Below are 22,309 nucleotides of genomic sequence, written 5' to 3'. Positions count from 1 at the left end.
AATGGCATTTATTAAGGGCTTACTATGTGCAAAGCACTGTTCTAAGCACTGGGGAGGTTAGAAGGTGATCAGGTTGCCCCACGGGGGGCTCACAGTCTTAATCCTCATTTTCCAGAGGAGGTAACTGAGGCCCAGAGCAGTGAAGTGACTTGCCCAAAGTCACACAGCTGACAAGTGGTGGAGCAGGGATTTGAACCCATGACCTCTGACTCCCAAGCCCAGGCTCTTGCCGCTGAGCCAGGCTGTTCCCATCAGTTTTCGGACTGCAAAACCACCCCGCGATTGTTACAGCTCCTTTGACGAAAGATCTTTCCAGACCATGGGGCATCCGGCACCTGTCTCCCTTTTATTTTATTTTGTTAATATGTTTTGTTTTGTTCTCTGTCTCCCCCTTCTAGACTGTGAGCCCACTGTTGGGGAGGGGCCATCTCCAGATGTTGCCGACTTGGACTTCCCAAGCGCTTAGTACAGTGCTCCGCACACAGTAAGCGCTCAATAAATACGATTGAATGAATGAATAGACTGTCAGCTCACTGTGGGCAGGGAACGTGTCTACCGACTCTGCTCTACTGGACTCTCCCTACAACTTACTGCAGTGCTCTGCATATGGTAAGAACTCAATAAACACCACTGACTGCCATCTGCCTCCCTTGGCAGTTATTCATTCATTCATTCAATACGATTTAATTCATTCATTCATTCAATACGATTGAATTCATTCATTATGATTGAATTCATTCATTCATTCACGATTGAATTCATTCATTACGATTGAATTCATTCATTCGTTCACTACGATTGAATTCATTCATTCGTTCACTACGATTGAATTCATTCATTCGTTCACTACGATTGAATTCATTCATTCGTTCACTACGATTGAATTCATTCATTCGCTCACTACGATTGAATTCATTCATTCGTTCACTACGATTGAATTCATTCATTCATTCGTTCACTACGATTGAATTCATTCATTCATTCACTACGATTGAATTCATTCATTCATTCGTTCACTACGATTGAATTCATTCATTCGTTCACTACGATTGAATTCATTCATTCATTCGTTCACTACGATTGAATTCATTCATTCGTTCACTACGATTGACTTCATTCATTCATTCACTACGATTGAATTCATTCATTCATTCAATACGATTGAATTCATTCATTACGATTGAATTCATTCATTCATTCACTACGATTGAATTCATTCATTCATTCATTCACTACGATTGAATTCATTCCTTCATTCAGTACGATTGAATTCATTCATTCATTACGATTGAATTCATTCATTCATTCACTACGATTGAATTCATTCATTCACTACGATTAAATTCATTCATTCATTCACTACGATTGAATTCATTCATTCATTCACTACGATTGAATTCATTCATTCATTCGTTCACTACGATTGAATTCATTCATTCATTCGTTCACTACGATTGAATTCATTCATTCATTCATTCACTACGATTCATTCATTCATTCATTCATTACGATAGAATTCATTCATTCATTCACTATGACTGAATTCATTCATTCACTCACTACGATTGAATTCATTCATTCACTCACTACGATTGAATTCATTCATTCATTCAATACAATTGAATGAATGAATGAATAACTCCCCCTCTAAACCGTAAGCTCACTGCAGGTGGAGACGGGTCTACTAACTCCGCTATAGTATACTCTCCCAAGCGTTTAGTACCATGCTCTGCACACAGTCTTCATTCATTCAATCGTATTTATTGAGCGCTTACTGTGTGCAGAGCACTGGACTAAGCGCTTGGGAAGTCCAAGTTGGCAACATATAGAGACGGCCCCTAATAATAATAATAATTGGCATTTGTTAAGCGCTTACTATGTGCAAAGCACTGTTCTAAGCGCTGGGGAGGATACAGGGTGATTAGGTTGTCCCACGTGGGGCTCACAGTCTTAATCCCCATTTTACAGATGAGGTAACTGAGGCCCAGAGAAGTTAAGTGACTTGCCCAAGATCACACAGCAGACATATGGCGGAGCGGGATTCGAACCCATGACCTCTGACTCCAAAGCCCGGGCTCTTTCCACTGAGCCACGCCGCCCCTACCCAACAACGGGCTCCCAGTCTAGAAGGGGTAGACGGACAACAGAACAAAACATGAGGACGGGTGTCCAGTCGTCAGAACAAATAGAATTAAAGCTAAATGCACGTGGCTCAGTGGAAAAGAGCCCGGGCTTTGGAGTCAGAGGTCATGGGTTCGAATTCCGGCTCCGCCACTTGTCAGCTGTGTGACTTTGGGCAAGTCAATTCACTTCTCTGGGCCTCAGTTCCCTCATCTGTAAAATGGGGATGAAGACTGTGAGCCCCACGTGGGACAACCTCATGACCTTGTATCCCCCCAGCGCTTAGAACAGTGCTTTGCACATAGTAAGTGCTTAATAAATGCCATTATTATTATCATTAACAAAATAAATAAAATAGTAAATATGGACAAGATTGTCCTACAGAGGGAGGAGGTGAATGAGAGGCCGGCGGCGAAACAGATGAGACTGAAGGACAGTGAGTAGGTTGGTGTTAGAAGAGTGAAGGAGAATAATACTAATTACTATTATTAGGAAATACCTGTTCTCATCCCTACTTAACATTGGGAGGCCCAAGTCATCATCAATCGTATTTATTGAGCGCTTACTGTGTGCAGAGCACTGTACTAAGCGCTTGGGAAGTACAAGTGAGACGCGGACTGTGTTAAACCGGGTAACCTTGGATCGCCCTAGTGTTTTGTTCAGTGCTTGGAACATCTTAAGCACTTAATACCTACCTCAATCAATCAATCAATGGTATTTATTAACTAAATACCTGTTCTCTCTCCTCGTCCGACTATAAGCCCCACACGGGACAGGGACTGTGTCCGACCTAATTAACTTGTACCTTGTACCCAGAGAAGCAGCGTGGCTCAGTGGAAAGTGTGCGGGCTTTGGAGTCAGAGGTCATGGGTTCAAATCCCAGCTCCGCCACTTAGCTGTGTGACTTTGGGCAAGTCACTTCACTTCTCTGGGCCCCGGTTCCCTCATCTGGAAAATGGGGATTGAGATTGTGAGCCCCCCGTGGGAAAACCTGATCACCTTGTAGCCTCCCAGTGCTTGGAACAGTGCTTTGCACATAGTAAGCACTTAATACATGCCATCATTATTATTATTATTATTATTATTATTATTATTATTATTGTAGCCTCCCAGAGCTTAGAACAGTGCTTTGCACATAGTAAGCACTTAATAAATGCCATTATTATTATTATTATTATTATTATTATTATTATCATTATTAACCAGTTTTGTTTTCTGTCTCCCCCTTCTAGACTGTGAGTCCGTTGTGGGGTAGGGATTGTCTCTATCTGCTGCCGAATTGTACTTTCCAAGTGCTTAGTCCAGTGCTCTGCACACAGTAAGTGCTCAATAAATACGACTGAATGACTGAATGAGTAGTAGATGCTTAACAAAAAATACCCTTAAAAAAATATTCACAGGACTGATCAGGAAGAAACCAAGTAAGCACTGTACCAAAAAAAAAAAAATAGATAAATGACTTGGCATCCTAAATAATAATAATGATGACATTTATTAAGCGCTTACTTTGTGCACGGTACTGTTCTAAGCGCTGGGGAGGTTACAAGGTGATCAGGTTGTCCCACGGGGGGCTCACAGTCCCCATTTTCCAGATGAGGTAACTGAGGCCCAGAGAAGTGAAGTGACTTGCCCAAAGTCACCCAGCTGACAAGTGGCGGAGCCGGGATTTGAACCCATGACCTCTGGCTCCAAAGCTCGGGCTCTTTCCACTGAGCCATGCTACTTCTCTAAAAACACTTCAGTTTTGTGAAATACCCTGCAGTCATCTTGTTATTCTGCTCACCATTCCTCTGACCTAGGTCAGTGAGCATTGGACCCCCTATTCCAGAGATAAATTAATTGAGTAAAAGGCGTTTTGTCCAACAGCGAACGGTCAAAGGCGCTGCCAACTTTGGCACTAGAGCACCTAGTTTGCCCTCAACCGAGCGACACCTATTAATCGTTCTGCTTCAATAGGTCCCAGAGAGAAGCAGTGTGGCCTAGTGGCTAGAGTGCAGCCCTGGGAGTTAGAAGGACCTGGGTTCTAATCCCGGCTGCACCACCTGTCTGCTGTGTGACCTTCGGCAAGTCACTTCGTGGCTCAGCGGAAAGAGCCCGGGCTTTGGAGTCAGAGGTCATGGGTTCAAAGCCCGGCTCCGCCACTTGTCAGCTGTGTGACTTTGGGCAAGTCACTTCACTTCTCTGGGCCTCAGTTACCTCATCTGGAAAATGGGGATCATCATCATCATCATCAATCGTATTTATTGAGCGCTTACTGTGTGCAGAGCACCGTACTAAGCGCTTGGGAAGTACAAGTTGGCAACACATAGAGACAGTCCCTACCCAACAGTGGGCTCACAGTCGAAAAGGGATGAAGATGAAGATGGGGATGAAGACTGTGAGCCCCCCGTGGGACAACCTGATCACCTTGTACCCCCCCCCAGTGCTTAGAACAGTGCTTTGCACATAGTAAGCACTTAATAAATGTCATCATCATTATTATTATTATTATTCTCTGGGCCTCAGTTCCCTCACCTGTAAAATGGGGATTGATAATAATTGTGGTATTTGTTAAGACTGTGAGCCCCACGTGGGACGGGGACTGTGTCCAATTAGCTTGTATCGGCCCCAGAGCTTAGAACAGTGCCTGGCACATAGTGCTTAACAAATAACATTTTTTTTAAAAAGAGAGGGGGGAGGAGAGAGGGAGAGGGAGAGAGGGGGAGAGGGGAGGGAGGGAGAGAGGGAGGGATAGAGGGAGGGAGGGACAGAGGGAGAGGGTGGGAGGAAGAGAGGGAGGGAGGCAGAGAGGGAGGGAGGAGAGGGAAGGTGGAGGGGAAAAGGGGGAGAGGGAGGGAGAGAGGGGGAGAGGGAGGAGGGGGAAAGGGGGAGAGGGAGGGAAGAGGGGAAGGGAGAGAGGAGGAGAGAGGGGAAGAGGGAGGGAGGAGGAGAAAGGGGAAGAGGGAGGAGAGGGAGAGAGGAAGGGAGGGGGAGAGGGGGAAAGGGGAGAGGGAGGAGGAGGGGAGGGAGGGGGAGGAGGGAGGGGGAGAAAGAGGGGGGGGAGAGGGAGAGGAGGGGGAGGGGGGAGGGAGAGGGAGGGGGAGAGGGGGAGGGAAGGGGAGAGGGGAGGGGGGAGGGGGAGAGGGGAGAGGGAGGGAGAGAGGGGAGAAGGGGAGGGGGGGGGAGGGAGGAGAGGAGAGGGAGGGAGGGAGGGGGGGAGAGGGGGGAGGGAGGGAGAGGGGAGAGAGGGGGGGGGGAGGGAGAGAGGGGGGAGAGGGGAGGGGGAGAGGGGAGGGGAGGGAGGGAGAGAGGGAGAGAGAGAGAGAGGAGAGAGAGAGAGAGGGGAGAGAGGGAGGGAGGGAGGGGGGAGGAGGAGAGGAGGGGGAGAGGGAGGGAGAGGGAGAGAGGGAGAGGGGGAGGGAGGGAGGGAGAGAGAGAGAGAGGAGAGAGAGGAGAGAAGGAGAGAGAGAGAGAGAGAGAGAGAGAGAGAGAATGAGAATGAATACCAAGAACAGGCCATATTTTAAAAAGCTGATTCTCCCCAGTGCATCTGGGGGGCTTCTCCCAATCGCCCAGGGGACCACTCAGGACTCATACAAAGTGCTGTTCTCCTCTTGGCAGCCACCCCACTTTCGCCAAGCTACAGCAGAGAATCCCAGTCATTGGCACAGCAACTACATTGACCTTTCTGTACTCTGCCTTCTCTCACTGAAGGGGTTGGAAGACTTCCCTGACTAAGCCCTCTTCTCCTCTTCTCCTCCCTTTTGCGCCGCTTTTACCTGCTGCTTCATTCATGCTCCCTCCCAGCCCCACAGCACAAATCTGTATATATCTGTTATTTCTAGACTGTGAGCCCGCTGTCAGGTAGGGACCGTCTCTATATGTTGCCAACTTGTACTTCCCAAGCGCTTAGTACAGTGCTCTGCACAGAGTAAGCGCTCAATAAATATGATTGATTGATTGGGGAGGTTACAAGGTGATCAGGTTGTCCCACGAGGGGCTCACAGTCTTCATCCCCACAGGTGCTGTGGGAAGGGGAAGGAGGTAGGGTGTGGGGGGATGGGGAGGAGGAGAGATCCTGTCTGTTATGTGACCTTGGGCAAGTCCCTTAACTTCTCCGTGACCCGGTTACCTCATCTGTAAAATGGGGATTATTGGACTGTGTCCAACCTGATTAACTTGTATTAACTCTCTCTCTCTGTGTCTCTCTCTCTCTGTTTCTCTTTCTGTCTCTGTTTGTCTCTCTCTCTCTGTCTGTCTGCTTCTCTGCCCTCTCTCTCTCTCCATTTCTCTATTTCTTCCTCTCTTTCTCTGCCTCTGTCTCTCTGCCCCCTCTCTGTCTCTCTCTCCATTTCTCTATTTCTTCCTCTCTTTCTGTCTCTCTGTTTCTTTGCCCCCTCTCTGTTTCTCTCTCTCCATTTCTATTTATTTTATTTTGTTAATATGTTTGGTTTTGTTCTCTGTCTCCCCCTTCTAGACTGTGAGCCCACTGTTGGGTAGGGACCGTCTCTATATGTTGCCAACTTGGACTTCCCAAGCGCTTAGTACAGTGCTCTGCACACAGTAAGCGCTCAATAAATACGATTGATTGATTGATTGATTGAGAGGATAAAGGGGGATCAGTGTGGGAAGGCCTCCTGGAGGAGGTGAGCTCTCAGGAGGGCTTTGAAGGGAGGAAGAGAGCGAGCTCGGTGGATGTGCAGAGGGAGGGCATTCCGGGCCAGGGAAGGACGTGGGCCGGGGGTCGATGGCGGGACCGGCGAGAACAAGGTACAGAGAGGAGGTGAGCAGCACAGGACGGATGGTGCGGGCTAGGCTGGAGAAGGAGAGAAGGGAGGTGAGGGAGCCCACTGTTGGATAGGGACTGTCTCTATGTGATGCCAATTTGTACTTCCCAAGCGCTTAGTACAGTGCTCTACACATAGTAAGCGCTCAATAAATACGATTGATTGATTGATTGATTGATTGAGGAGGGGGCGAGGTGATGGACAGCCTTGAAGCTGAGAGTGAGGAGTTTTTGCTTGCTTGTTGTTGCTCCCCTAGGACTGCAGGACCTGTTTACTGGTTTTGATGTCTGTCCCTCTGCTTCTAGACTGTGAGCCCGTTGTGGGCAGGGATTGTCTCTATTTGTTGCTGAATTACACTTTCCAAGCATTTAGTATGGTGCTCCGCACATAGTAAGCGCTCAACAAAAACAATTGAATGAAAGACCATGTGACCCGAATCCTACTCCTCTTCACTGAGGTGGGAAGTACTGTCCCACTCCCTCATAAGAAAGGACAGACTTTACAAGCTTAGCTTGCCCCAAAACCCCTCTTTCCTCTTTCACCAAGGGGAGAATCCGGCTCATCGGCTTGAAAATGGCTTTACAAAATGCAAGAACTTAATCCTCTCCCTGACCATCAATCGATCGTATTTATTGAGTGCTTACTGTGTGCGGAGCACCTTACTAAGCGCTTGGGAGAGTACGCCGTAGCAGAGTTGGTAGACACGCTCTCCACCCCCAAGATGCTTATAGAGAAGCAGCGTGGCTCAGTGGAAAAGAGCCCAGGCTTTGGAGTCAGAGGTCATGGGTTCAAACCCAGGCTCCTCCAACTGTCAGCTGTGTGACTTTGGGCAAGTCACTTCACTTCTCTGGGCCTCAGTTACCTCATCTGTAAAATGGGGATTAAGACTGTGAGCCCTACGTGGGACAACCTGATCACCTTGTAACCTCCCCAGCGCTTAGAACAGTGCTTTGCACATAGTAAGCGCTTAATAAATGCCATTATTATTATTATAGTTTGACAATGACTTTATGAATCAGCTGCAGCTCCTACTGTGCTATTGGTGCCCTTCTTTTTGGAAAACAAAACATTTGGGATATTGGAAAAAATGGATTTCTCACAAACTACTTCAAAGTATTTCCCTGAAACTATCATCCCAAACAGACAACAGAGAGGAGAGGCAAAAGCAAACACAAACGAGTGACCATTTTCTCCCTTATAATAATGATAATAATAATAATAATGATGGCATTTATTAAGCATTTACTATGTGCAAAGCAGTGTTCTAAGCACTGGGGGGATACAAGGTGATCAAGTTGTCCCACGTGGGGCTCACAGTCTTAATCCCCATTTTACAGATGAGGTACCTGAGGCTCAGAGAAGTTAAGTGACTTGCCCAAAGTCACACAGCTGACAATTGTCTTATCCTATCCTTATCCTTTCCGAAATGATCCAAATTTAACCCGCCGATAAATCTTACTTTATTACCATTTTATTGATGGTCATTTTGGCAGCGGATCCAAAATCCACCAGCTTGATGTGTCCCGTCCGGTCAATGAGAACATTCTCTGGTTTGATGTCTCTGTAAAAAATAAAACGAGATAGAATAAATAGGGGCCAGAATCGATACTGCTTCCCGAACCAATCAGTAGTTGCTAACCCCTGCAGTTAAATCTATAATGGCAAGTGTTCCCTTTGGAGGCCTGGGTAACTCTGAATAACTCATGAATATCAGCACGAATTTCGAAGTAGGTAGCGTTAAAATTCATTTTTGGATGGTTTACAGATTTGGATACAAAACCCCACCGATACAGGTTGGATGGAAGAGTCGCGATCCCAGAAAAAGAAACCACTTTGCTCCTCAGAGACGCGCATGCCTCCATTTCACTGACCTTGAATGGCATATGAGAATGAGAAGCAGCGTGGCTCAGTGGAAAGAGCTCGGGCTTTGGAGTCGGGGTCATGGGTTCAAATCCTGGCTCTGCCAATTGTCAGCAGCTGCGTGACTTAGGGCAAGTCACTTCACTTCTCCGTGCCTCAGTTACCTCAACTGTAAAATGGGGATTAATACTGTGAGCCCCCTGTGGGACAACCAGATCACCTGGTTGCATATATGTTTGTACATATTTATTACTCTATTTATTTATTTATTTATTTTATTTGTACGTATCTATTCTATTTATTTTATTTTGTTAGTATGTTTGGTTTTGTTCTCTGTCTCCCCCTTTTAGACTGTGAGCCCACTGTTGGGTAGGGACTGTCTCTATATGTTGCCAATTTGTACTTCCCAAGCGCTTAGTACAGTGCTCTGCACATAGTAAGCGCTCAAAATAAATACAACCTGATCACCTTGTAACCTCACCAGCGCTTAGAACAGTGCCTTGCACATAGTAAGCGCTTAATAAATACCATTATTATTATTATTATTATTATGAGTCTCTACAAACCAAAATGGTTTCTTTTTCTGGGATCAGGACTCTCCCATCCAACTTGAATCCATGAAGCTTTTGCTATCAGGCAGCAAAGAGTGGCAGGTTGGGGAATCAATCAACGGTATCTACTAAGCGCTTACTGTGTACTAAGCGCTGGGAGAGAACATGAAAAGCTGCCAGGTCTTATTAGCACCCTTGGTGGGCATCTTGAAGTACGGCCATCAGCTGCGTCAGAATATATGGCAAAAAACAAGTTCATTTTTTAGTTCTATCACTCCAGGGGTGCGACCCGGTGAGATGACTAGGTATATCATCTACTGAAGCAGCTATTGAAGCAGTGTGGCTCAGTGGAAAGAGCCCGGCCTTTGGAGTCAGAGGTCACGGGTTCAAATCCCGGCTCTGCCAACTGCCAGCTGTGTGACCTTGGGCAAGTCACTTCACTTCTCTGGGCCTCAGTTCCCTCATCTGTAAAATGGGGATGAAGACTGTGAACCCCCTGGGGGACAACTTGATCACCTTGTAACCTCCCCAGCACTTGGAACAGTGCTTTGCACATAGTAAGCGCTTAATAAATTCATTCATTCCTTCATTCATTCAATCGCATTTATTGAGCGCCTACTGTGTGCAGAGCACTGTACTAAGCACTTGGGAAGTACAAGTTTGCAACATATGCCATCATTATTATTATTATTATTACTACTAAGCCCTGGGAGAGAACATGCAAAGCTTCCAGGTCTTATTAGACCCTTTGTGGGCATCTTGAAGCACGGCCATCAGCTGCGTCAGAATGTACGGCATGAAACAAATTTATTTTAGGTGATTCGGAAATGACCCGGTGAGATGACAAGGCGTATCGTGAGTAACCTACTTACCGGTGCACAAAGCCCATCTGATGAACACTGTGAATGGCCAAAACCAGTTCCGCTAGGTAAAACTGAACCATAATTTCATCGATTTGGTCGTCGTAGCGGTTCAAGAGTGATAAGAGGTCGCCTCCCGGTAGATATTCCATAACCTGTAGACAGATCACATAACCAAAAATAGGCAACTGGGATATTAGACCCCCACTGTAGTCGATCAAACAGTTGTATTTACGGAGAAGCAGCGTGGCTCCGCGGAAAGAGCCCGGGCTTTGGAGTCAGAGGTCATGGGTTCAAATCCCGGCTCTGCCAATTCACTGACCTTGAATGCATATGAGAATGAGAAGCAGCATGGCACAGTGGAAAAGAGCTCGGGCTTTGGAGTCAGGGGTCATGGGTTCAAATCCTAGCCTCTGCCAATTGTCAGCAGCTGCGTGACTTAGGGCAAGTCACTTCACTTCTCCGTGCCTCAGTTACCTCAACTGTAAAATGGGGGATTTTAAAATTGGCTCCGCCCAATTGGCTCCGCCAATTGAAGCTGTGTGACTTTGAGCAAGTCATTTCACTGGGCCTCAGTTACCTCATCTGGAAAATGGGGATGAAGATTGTGAGCCCCACGTGGGACAACCTGATCACCCTTGTATTCCCCCAGCGCTTATAGAACAGTGCATTGGCACTTTGTAAGCACTTAAATACCATCATTATTATTATTATGATTATTTATTGAGTGCTTACTGTGCACCAGGCACCGTACTAATAGCTTGGGAGAGTAACGAGAAGCAGTGTGGCCTATTGGATAGCGCTCGGGCCTGGGACTTAGAAAAAATTTAGGTTCTAGTCTCGGCCAAGCCACTTGTCTGCTGTGCGACCTTGGGCAAGTCACTTCACTTTTCTGGACCTCGTTCCCTCATCTGTAAAATGGGGAATTAAGACTGTGAGCCCCACGTGGGACAGGGACTGGGTCCAACCTGAGTAGCTTCTTGTACCTAGCCCAGCGCTTAGTACAGCGCCTGGCACATAGTAAGCACTAAACAAATACCATTAAAAAAAAATAAAGCAGACACAAATTGCCAAATAGGAAATGGGCAAACTGAGCATGAACTTATTATAAATGTTAAAAAACAAAAGTTGAGCGGGGATGTAAAGATGCACAATTAAAGCAGTTTTGTGGCCCTTTAAAGCAAGGGGATAGCCTGCCCTTCCTAAACTTCGATCCAGTCTTCGTTTTTTCTGTTAACAGGCACGAGTCAAGTCACTTTCTCCCCGGGAGGCAACGAAGCCTTTGTTCCAAATGGGATGAAATTTCTACAATGCACGAACTGAAATTGAATTGCCCTTCCCCACACGCACCTATATTTTTGTTATATATGTTTGTACATATTTATTACTCTATTTATTTTACCTTGTACATATAATAATAATAACTAATGGCATTTATTAAGCACTTACTATGTGCAAAGCACTGTTCTAAGCGCCTGGGGAGGTTACAAGGTGATCAGGTTGTCCCCACGTGAGGCTCACAGTCTTAACCCCCATTTTAACAGATGAGGTAACTTAGGCTCAGAGAAGTTAACTTGACTTGCCCAAGGTCCACACAGCAGACATGTGGTGGACTCGGGATTCGAACCATGACCTCTGACTCCAAAGCCCCGGGCTCTTTCCATTGAGCCACGCCGCTTCTCTACATATCTATCCTATTTATTTTAATTTTGTTAATATGTTTGGTTTGGTTCTGTCTCCCCCCTTCTAGACTGTGAGCCACTGTTGGGTAGGGACCCGCCTCTATATGTTGCCAACTTGTACTTCCCATGCGCTTAGTACAGTGCTCTGCACACAGTAAGCGCTCAATAAAATACGATTGATTGATTGATTGACTGAGCCTCAGCTATGTAAGATGCAGAGGAAATTATTCCACTAGCATTGATCATCATCAACTCGTATTTATCGAGCGCTCAAGAAACTCAAGAAACTCCGCACAGGCGTTACTGCACTTACAGATTGAATTGAGGTCAATAGGAGGTCTGAATATCCCACTCTTGCCATGAGAAAACCGCCAGCCCGAAGAGGCCGGGGCCTCAAACAAGAAGCGCTCCCAAAAAGGCAACAGTCCCCTACTGAGGGCCGGCTTCCAAAAGCGGGCTTCTGTCGCCACCAACACAGGGACGCGCTGGCAAAACAGACTTGCCTGAATGATTAACTTTCAGAGGAGCCTGAAGAGTCGATCATCTTCCCCCGAGAGCGGCCAAAACAGCACATGTCGAGTTGTCAAAACTACCGTCAATGGCGGCGGTTCGCTGAAAGGGAACAGCCCGTGGCACGTTCGTTAATTAGTTCCCCGGCCCTCGAGCCCAGATGCGATGCGATTTTTGGGCACACGAGCTGGGAGGGGGAAGCGGGCGGCCCTCACAGTCGGCTTGGAAAGCTCCCCTCGCTCCATCCCCCCAAAAGAGAGAAGAAAAAATAGTCGCCCACTAAGTAGCGCAGTCAGGGTCAGACCTAAGGGGGAGGCGTTCAGACAGCTTTTTCTCCCTCTCCCTTCTGAGTCACCCTTTCGATCGATCGTATTTATTGAGCACATACTGTGTGCAGAGGACTGTACTAAGCACCTCTTTTAAGCTATTAAATCAATCAATCAATCAATCAATCGTATTTATTGAGCGCTTACTATGTGCAGAGCACTGTACTAAGCGCTTGGGAAGTACAAATTGGCATCACATAGAGACAGTCCCTACCCAACAGTGGGCTCACAATCTAAAAAGGGGGAGACAGAGAACAGAACCAAACATACCAACAAAATAAAATAAGTAGGATAGAAATGTACAAGTAAAATAAATAAATAAATAAATAAATAAATAGAGTAATAAATATGTACAACCATATATACATATATACAGGTGCTGTGGGGAAGGGAAGGAGGTAAGACGGGGGGATGGAGAGGGGGACGAGGGGGAGAGGAAAGAAGGGGCTCATGCTTTCTGTACGTCAAACACTGTTCTAAGCACTGGGGAAGATACGAGGTAATTAGCTTGGACAGAGTTCCTGGCCCGCACGGGCCTCGCAGACTAAGAAGCAGAACAGAACTGAGGCACAGAGAAGTTAATAATAATAATGAGGGCATTTATTAAGCGCTTACTATGTGCAAAGCACTGTTCTAAGCGCTGGGGAGGTTACAAGGTGATCAGGTTGTCCCACAGGGGGCTCACAGTCTTAATCCCCTTTTATCAATCAATCAATCATATTTATCATCATCAATACGTATTTATTGAGCGCTTACTGTGTGCAGAGCATTTATTGAGCGCTTACTGCGTGCAGAGCACTGTTACTAAGCGCTTGGGAAGTACAAGTCGGCAACACATTTACAGAGAAGGTAACAGGCACAGAGAAGTTAAGTGACTTGCCCAAAGTCACCCAACTGACAATTGGTGGAGCCGGGATTTGAACCCCTGACCTCTGACTCCAAAGCCCGGGCTCTTTCCACCGAGCCACGCTGCTTCTCCAGTTGAGCGCTCAGTACATTGCTCTGCACATAGGAAGCGTTCAAGGAATACGGTTTGTATGAATGATGAGTGACTTGCCAAGGTCACACAATAAGGCAGAGCTGGGCTTACAACCCCCGGTCCCCTCGGGAATTCCCAGTGCTGTGCCCTGTCTGCTAGGTATGCTATTTCTCCCTCCTCCCGAGAGGGAACAATATAACAGAGTTATAAGAGTTATAAACAGATATATAACGGAGTTGAAAGACACATTCCCTGCCCACAATGAGTTTACAGTCTAAAGGGGGGGGACAGACATTAATAAAAATAAATCAATTATGGATATGTACGTAAGTACCCCCCCCTTTTTCCTCTCCTCCTCCCCATTTCCCCCCCCAACCCTACAGCACTTGTATATATTTCTACGTATATTACTTACTCTATTTTATTTGTACATATTTACTACTCTATCTTTATTAATGATGCTCGTTATAGCTATTAATTCTATTTATTCTGACGGTTTGGACACCAGTCGACATGTTTTGTTTTGCTGTCTGTCTCTCCCTTCTAGACTGTGAGCTCGTTGTCGGGAAGGGACCGTCTCTATTTTTTTGCCCACTTGTACTTCCCAAGCACTTAGTACAGTGCTCTGTGCACAATCAGCGCTCAATAAATACGACTGAATGAATGAACGAAGAGGAAACGAAGGCTTTGTCGGGAAAGGCCTCTTGGAGATGTGCTTTCAAGGTGGGGAAATAATTGCCTGTAGGATATGAGAAGGGAAGGCATTTCACGCAGGAGAAGCAGCGTGGCTCAGTGGAAGGATCACGGGCTCTGGAGGTCAGAGGTCATGGTTCAATCCCAGCTCCGCCAATTGTCAACTGTGTGACATGAGCAAGTCACTTCACTTATTCTGGGCTTCAGTTCCCTCATCTGTAAAATGGGGATGAAGTCTTTGAGCCCCCCGTGGGACCAACCTGATCACCTTGTAACCTCCCCAGTGCTTAGAACAGTGCTTGGCACATAGTAAGCACTTAATAAATGCCGTCATTATTATTATTATGATTATTATTTCAGGCCAGGGGCAGGATGTGGGGCGGGGGGTCAGCGGCGAGATAAACGAGATCAAGGTACAGTAAGTAGGTTGGCATTTGAGGAGCCAAGTGTGGGAATAAGAGAGCAGCGAGGTGAGACAGGAGGGGGCAAGGTGACCAAATGCTTTGAAGCCAAGTATGTGAAGCGTGGAGGGATGAAAGCCAGTTTAGAAGCACAGTAGATGGAAGATGGAGGACTTGCTTTACAACTAGCCTGGGAAAAAGAGCACAAAGAGCTAAAGATGGTTACATAAGACAATCAATCAATCAATCGTATTTATTGAGCGCTTACTATGTGCAGAGCACTGTACTAAGCACTCGGGAAGTACAAATTGGCAACACATAGAGACAGTCCCTACCCAACAGTGGGCTCACAGTCTAAAAGGGGGGAGACAGAGAACAGAACCAAACATACCAACAAAATAAAATAAATAGGATAGAAATGTACAAGATAATAAATAGAGTAATAAATATGTACAACCATAATAAATAAGACAAGCATCCATCCCTGATTTCTGGATGTCCAGAAATAATGTTGGTATTTGTTAAGCGCTTACTATGTGCAAAGCACTGTTCCTAAGCGCTGGGGAGGTTACAAGGTGATCAGGTTGTCCCACGGGGGGGCTCACAGTCTTAATCCCCATTTTACAGATGAGGGAACTGAGGCCACAGAGAAGTCAAGTGACTTTGCCCAAAGTCAATCAATCAATCAATCAATCAATCGTTATTTATTGAGCGCTTTACTATGTGCAGAGCACTGTACTAAGCGCTTGGGGAAGTAGAAATTGGCAAACACATAGAGACAGTTCCTACCCAACAGTGGGCTCACAGTCTAAAAGGGGGAGACAGAGAACAGAACCAAACATACCAACAAAATAAAATAAATAGGATAGAAATGTACAAGGTAAAATAAATAAATAAATAAATAAACAGAGTAATAAATATGTACAACCATATATACATATATACAGGTGCTGTGGGGAAGGGGAAGGAGGTAAGATGGGGGGATGGAGAGGGGGACGAGGGGGAGAGGAGGGAAGGGCTCAAGTCTGGGGCTCTCCAGCTTCATCCCCCCCATTTTTACTAAGACACAGGTAAACTGAGGCCCAGAGAAGTGGAGTGACTTGCCCCACAGTCACACAGCTGACAATTGGCGGAGCCGGGATTGGAACCCCATGACCCTCTGACTCCAAAGCCTCGGGCTCTTTCCACTGAGCCACGCTGCTTCTCAGAAATGGCTCAACTGAATCGTTCGAAAAAATCAGGCAGTTTCCCAGGTGGACCGAATCCAGATAAACCCACACTCGGTGATACCTTCACCGTTCCGTAGCGCCGCGTTCCCTGCTGGCAATGATGTTTCACCATCGGTTTACGAATCGGAAAATGAAGGTTCCCGAAACTGGGAAATACCCTGAACGAAGGGCCCCGCTTGACATTATCTGCAAATCCGCCACTAAGGGGTCATTTTGACATTGCACCCGCAGTAAATGTCCTAAATCATCCGCGCCTCCAGGAAAAGGCACTGCAGCCAGTTGTCAGGACCTTGAGGAAAAAACACGCGTCTAGCGCGTGCTCCAGAGCTTCAAGATGCTGACGTGAAAAGACAGTAGCGGGAGACTGCGCCAGTGAAAACGGCCCACGAAACCATGGTGCAGCGTGGCTTAGTGGAAAGAGCCCAGGCTTGGGAGTCTGAGGACGTGGGTTCTAATCCCGGCTCCGCCACTCGGCAGCTGTGTGACTTTGGGCAAGTCACTTCACTTCTCTGGGCCTCAATTACCTTAATGGGGATAAAGAAACTGCGAGCCCCACCTGGGACAACCTGATAACCTTGAAATTCCCGGCCTGCTTAGAATAGTGCTTGGCACGTAGTAAGCACTTACAAATACCATCATTATCATTATTATTATGGTGCTCAAACATTGATAGGAAAGCTGGGGCCGTGGAATTCATTTATTCATTCATTCAATCGTATTTACTGAGCGCTTACTGTGGGCAGAGAACTGTACTAAGCGCTTGGGAAGTACAAGTTTGCAACATATAGAGACGGTCCCTATCCAACAGCGGGCTCGCAGTCAAGGTCAAGGGAAAGAAGAAGCATGGCTCAGTGGAAAGAGCCCGGACTTGGGAGTCAGAGGTCATGGGTTCTAATCCCGACTCCGCCACTTGTCAGCTGTGTGACTGTGGGCAAGTCACTCCACTTCTCTGGGCCTCAGTTACCTTGTCTTTAAAATGGGGATGAAGCTGTGAGCCCCACGTGGGACAACCTGATCACCGTGTATCCCCCCCATCGCGTTTAGAACAGTGCTTCGCACGTAGTAAGCGCTTAACAAATACCAATATTATTATTTATTATTACTGTATCCCCCCCCAGCGCTTAGAACAGTGCTTCGCACATAGTAAGCGCTTAACAAATACCATCATTATTATTTAAAGGGTACAAATTCAAGTGCCGGGGCGATGCGAAGGGGAGAGGGAGGAGGGGAAATTAAGGCTTAGTCAGGAAGGCCTCTTGGAGGAAATGTGATTTTAATAAGGCCTGCTCATAAGTGCGGCGGGGGTAGGTACCCCAAGTGTCCAAGAGGTAGTTGAAAGGAAAATATGTTGGGGAGATGAGAACTTAATCAGGGAAGGCCTCGTGGAGGAGATTTGATTTTGAAGGGCCTTGAAAATAGGGAGAGCAGTGTGTCTACCAGATGTCAAGCGGGAGGGAGTTCCAGATAGGAGGGAAGGCTTGAATAAGAGGCCAGATGAGAACGAGGCACAGAGAGTAGAAAACAAATCCAGTGCAACGTGCTATCCTATTTAACTGTCCCCCGCCGACCAAATCACAGAAAACGCGTTCCATTTTTTCCTGTGTCTTAGCTCCTGTTTAGAATGTAAGCTTCTTGAGGGCGGGAAGCAGGTCTTCTATCATTCACTGAAACGCAAAGTACAGCGCCCAGCTAAGGATGGGCATTTAATAACATTTGCTGATGCTGATTTAACGAAAAGGGGTAACTTTTAGGGAAAGAGAGAGAGAGATGAGCTGGAAGGAGCGATTCAACCCGAATGGTAGACTCACCAGGTAAAGATTCTTTTTGTCCTGAAACGCATACTGTAACTGAGGGATCCAGGGGCTGGAACTCTGAGATAGTATGCTCTGTTCTTCCTCAAAAAACGAAACCTAAGAAATCATTTTGAAGGAATACATTATGAAACGCCCCGATTCAGGCCACGGCCCTCCCAACAACCCCCTTCTCTAGAGGTACCCCTAAATGCCCTAACCCAAACGCCGTCTCTCCGACCAGCGGCAGTTTTATTTTCCAAGAGAGCTAAAATCGAGGACGGACGGACGGACGGGCATTCGTCCTTGGCTCAGCTTTCAGAAACGCCTGTTCTAAAGCAAAAGTACCAACTCAAAAGTTAAAAATAAAAAGGAAATTTGAAAAAAACGTTCCCACGATGCACCTGACCTGCAAACGGGCATTGACACGGACGTCTCTTCAAACCACCCCACCCCCTCCTCGCTGAAATGAGACTTCAAGGCTCCATCAAGAGAAATCAAAGTGGACTCGTGAGCCTGGAGAATCTCTTCCCGAATATCTGCTTAGGGAATAGAGACGGGAAACTGAGAGAAGCTCTTTTGCCAAGACAGACATTATTCAAACCAGGCCGAAAAGAAGCTACCGGTTGACTGAGGAGCCCTTGGCCTAGTTAAAAGATTCAACGCGCTCCGGAAGGAAACACGTAGAAGAAAAACTCCCCCGTACCTGTTCCTGGGCTAACAGGGACTTTTTATTCATCACTTTCATGGCGTAGACATCTCCGGTGGCCTTCTCTCTTACCACCTGCACTTCTCCAAAGTGACCGCAGCCGACCAGGCTTTTTATTTCAAAATCCTTCACACTGGGTTGGAGTTCCCGGAGTTCAGCTACGGTCTCCGAATCTGCCTCGGAGGGAATGGGGGATTTCCAAGGTTAACCAGCGGGTGCGAACGAGCACGGCTCCGCTAAAGGAATGGAAGATACTCCCCCGACGTTTACCTGCCGATGTCGACGGCTTTGACGGGAACTTTCCTCTCACGGTATCGAGAACGGACGGGGAAGAAGTGCCAAAATGTTTAGCGGGATGTTACAGCTAAAATTGTGAAGGGTTCCCCAAGGAAAACGACTAAAAGTAGATTTCCATGGCGACTAGAATATAAGCCCTTTCTTAGATTCGGGAAGGGAGAAAAGGGAAACGCCAACCATCCCGCCTTTTTTTCCATCTTTAGACTTCATTGGGGATCATACGCCAGGGCTTGGGAAAATCTCTCTTCAGTTCTTTAATCAATCAATCAATCAAATCGCATTTATTGAGCGCTTACTGTGTGCAGAGCACTGTACTAAGCGCATTGGGAAGTACAAGACGGCCAACATATAGAGACAGTCCCCTACCCAACAGTGGGCTCACAGTCTAAGCCAAGGCGCTTCCATCTGCCCCCTAGAGAAGCAGAGTGGCTCGGTGGAAAGAGCACGAGCTTTGGAGTCAGAGGTCACGGGTTCAAATCCGGCTCCACAGTTGTCAGCTGTGTGACTTTGGGCAAGTCACTTCACTTCCTCTGGACCTCAGTTACCTCATCTGTAAAACGGGGATAAGACTGTGAGCCCCCCCGTGGGACAACCTGATCTCACCTTGTAACCTCCCCGGCACTTAGAACAGTGCTTTGCACATAGTAAGCGCTTAATAAATGCCATTATTATTATTATTATTATTACCCGGATGATTCCCAAATCAACCTCTCCAGGCCTGACCTTTCTCCTTCAGCAGGCTGGCAATTTCCTCCTGCCTTCAGGACATCTCTACTGGGATGCCCCGCCGACCACTTCCAACTCAACAGGTCCAAAACGGGATTCCTCATCTTCCCACCCAAACCCTGCCCTCCCCATCCCTGTAGACGGCCACCACTATCTCTTATACTCTATTTCCTTCCCAGTCTGAGCCCCCCTTTCCTCCTCTCCATCCCCCCCGCCCCTAACCTCCTCCCCCTCCCCAAAGCACTTGTATATATTTGTACAGATTTATTCCTCTATTTTACTTGTACATATTTACTATTCTATTTATGATGTTAATGATGTGCATAGAGCTTTAATTCTATTTGTTCTGACGATTTTGACGTCGGTCTACATGTTTTGTTTTGTCGTCTGTCTTCCCCCTTCTAGACTGTGACGCCCCGTTGGTGGGTAGGGACCGTCTCTATACGTTGCCGACTTGTTCTTCCCAAGCGCTTAGTCCAGTGCTCTGCACACAGTAAGCGCTTAATAAATATTTACTGAATGAATGAATGGAGAAGCAGCATGGCTCAATGGAAAGAGCGCTTAGTACATTGCTCTGCACACAGTAAGCGCTCAATAAATATGATTGAATGAGTGGAAAGAGCTCAGGCTTTGGAGTCAGAGGTCATGGGTTCAAATCCCGGCTCCGCCCAATCGTCAGCTGTGTGACAATTCACACTCTACTCTACTAGGATGCCCCGCCGACACTTCCAAACATCAACAGGTCCAAAACAGGATCTCCTCATCTTCCCACCTAAACCACTGCCCTCCCCATCCCTGTAGACAGCACCCACTACTCTCTTATACCTCTATTTCCTTCCAGGCCTGAGCCCCTTCCTCCCCCTCTTCATCTTCTCTGTGCCTCAGTGACCTCGTCTGTAAAATGGGGATGAAGACTGTGAGCCCCCCGTGGGCCAACTGATCACCTTGTAACCTCCCCAGTGCTTAGAACAGTGCTTTGCACATAGTAACGCGCTCTAATAAATGCCATCATCATTATTATTACTATCTATTACTAAACGTACCGGCAATAGGTGCAGCATAACTGGGTTGGACACAGTCCCTGCCCCCCACACAGGGTTCACATTCTTAATCCCCATTTTACAGATGAGGTAACTGAGGCCCAGAAAAGTGAAGTGACTTACCCAAGGTCACACAGCAGACAAGGGGTAGAGCCAGGATTAGAAACCAGGTCCTTTCTCAGGGTCGGGGTCCTTCCACTAGGCCACATATTCAATCTGTCACCAAATCCCGTCAGTTCTACCTTCAAAACAATGCTAAAATCCGCCCTCTCCTCTCCATCCCAAACTGCTACCCCTGTTAATTCCAAGCCCTTATCCTATCCCGCCCTGGACTACTGCATCTATTCGATCTTATTTTGCCAATGATGTGCATCTAGCTTTACTTCTATTTATTCTGATGACTTGACACCAGACCACCCTTGTTTTGTTTTGTTATCTGCCTCCCTCTTCTAGACTGTGAGCCCGTTGCTGGGTAGGGACCAGGCTCACCTCCTCCAGGAGGCCTTCCCACAACTGAGCCCCCTTCCTTCCTCTCCCCCTACGTCCCCCCTCTCCCATCCCCCCGTCTTACCTCCCTTCCCTTCCCCCACAGCACCCTGTATATATGTACATATGGTTGTACATATTTATTACTCTATTTATTTATTTATTTATTTTACTTGTACATTTCTATCCTACTTATTTTTATTTTGTTGGTATGTTTGGTTTCTGTTCTCTGTCTCCCCCTTTTAGACTGTGAGCCCACTGTTGGGTAGGGACTGTCTCTATGTGATGCCAATTTGTACTTCCCAAGCGCTTAGTACAGTGCTCTGCACATAGTAAGCGCTCAATAAATACGATTGATTGATTGATTGATTTGGGACCGTCTCCATATGTTGCCAACTTGGACTTCCCCAAGCGCTTAGTACAGTGCTCTGCACACGGTAAGCGCCTCAGTAAATACGATTGAAATGAATGAATGAATCTGCCTCCTTGCTGACCTCCTGTCTCTCCCCATTCCAGTCCATACATCAATCTGCTACATGGATTATTTTTCATACTGAAACATTTGGTCCATTGTCTCCTCACTCCTCAAGAACCTCCAATGGCTACCCAATCCACCAATTGTCATTGCTCTGCCAATTGTCAGCTGTGTGACTTTGGAACAAGTCACTTCACTTCTCTGGGCCTCAGTTACCCTCATCTGTAAAATGGGGACGGAGACTGTGAGCCCCCTCATGGGACAACCTGATCACCTTTGTAACCTCCCCAGCGCTTGGAACAGTGCTTTGCACATAGTAAGCGCTTAATAAATGCCAGTCATTATTATTATTATTATTCAGCTGGCATCAAATGGAAACGGCTTTTAAAGCGCTCAATAAGCTCGCCCCCCTCCTCCCTCCACCTCACCGCTCCTCCCTCCTCCAGTCCACCCCGCAGAACCCACTCCTCTGGTGCCGGCTTCCTCACTGTGCCCCGATCTCACGCTGAGAAACAGCGTGGCTCAGTGGAAAGAGCCCGGGCTTTGGACGTCTGAGGTCCCTGGGTTCAAATCCCAGCTCCGCCACTTGTCAGCTGTGTGACTTTGGGCAAGTCACCTTTCATTCATTCATTCAATCGCATTTATTGAGCGCTTACTGTGTGCAGAGCACTGGACTAAGAGCTTGGGAAGTCCAAGTTGGCAACATATGGAGATGGTCCCCTACCCCAACAGCGGGCTCACAGTCGGGAAGGGGCCTTCACTTCACCTTCCCTGGGCCTCAGTTACCTCATCTGTAAAATGGGGATGA

General features: G+C 47.0%; 1 protein-coding gene across 4 annotated transcripts in view; it reads right to left on the bottom strand.

Moving 5' to 3' along the window:
• CIT (citron rho-interacting serine/threonine kinase) overlaps positions 1 to 22,309 on the bottom strand; it is a 251,152-nt gene that overhangs the window by 216,220 nt on the left and 12,623 nt on the right. For all 4 annotated transcript variants that reach the window (XM_038762428.1, XM_038762429.1, XM_038762430.1 and 1 more), the window contains exons 3-6: positions 18,475 to 18,650; positions 17,787 to 17,888; positions 10,171 to 10,313; positions 8,355 to 8,448 (exon numbers count right to left, since the gene is read on the bottom strand). In XM_038762428.1, the coding sequence (XP_038618356.1) occupies positions 8,355 to 8,448; positions 10,171 to 10,313; positions 17,787 to 17,888; positions 18,475 to 18,650 (515 nt within the window). The remainder of the gene's footprint in view (positions 1 to 8,354; positions 8,449 to 10,170; positions 10,314 to 17,786; positions 17,889 to 18,474; positions 18,651 to 22,309) is intronic.

Source organism: Tachyglossus aculeatus, chromosome 21 (genome assembly GCF_015852505.1).
Source record: "Tachyglossus aculeatus isolate mTacAcu1 chromosome 21, mTacAcu1.pri, whole genome shotgun sequence".
Lineage (NCBI taxonomy): Eukaryota > Metazoa > Chordata > Mammalia > Monotremata > Tachyglossidae > Tachyglossus > Tachyglossus aculeatus.
Note: the sequence above shows the minus strand (reverse complement) of the source record. Positions and strands in the feature narration are given on the sequence as shown.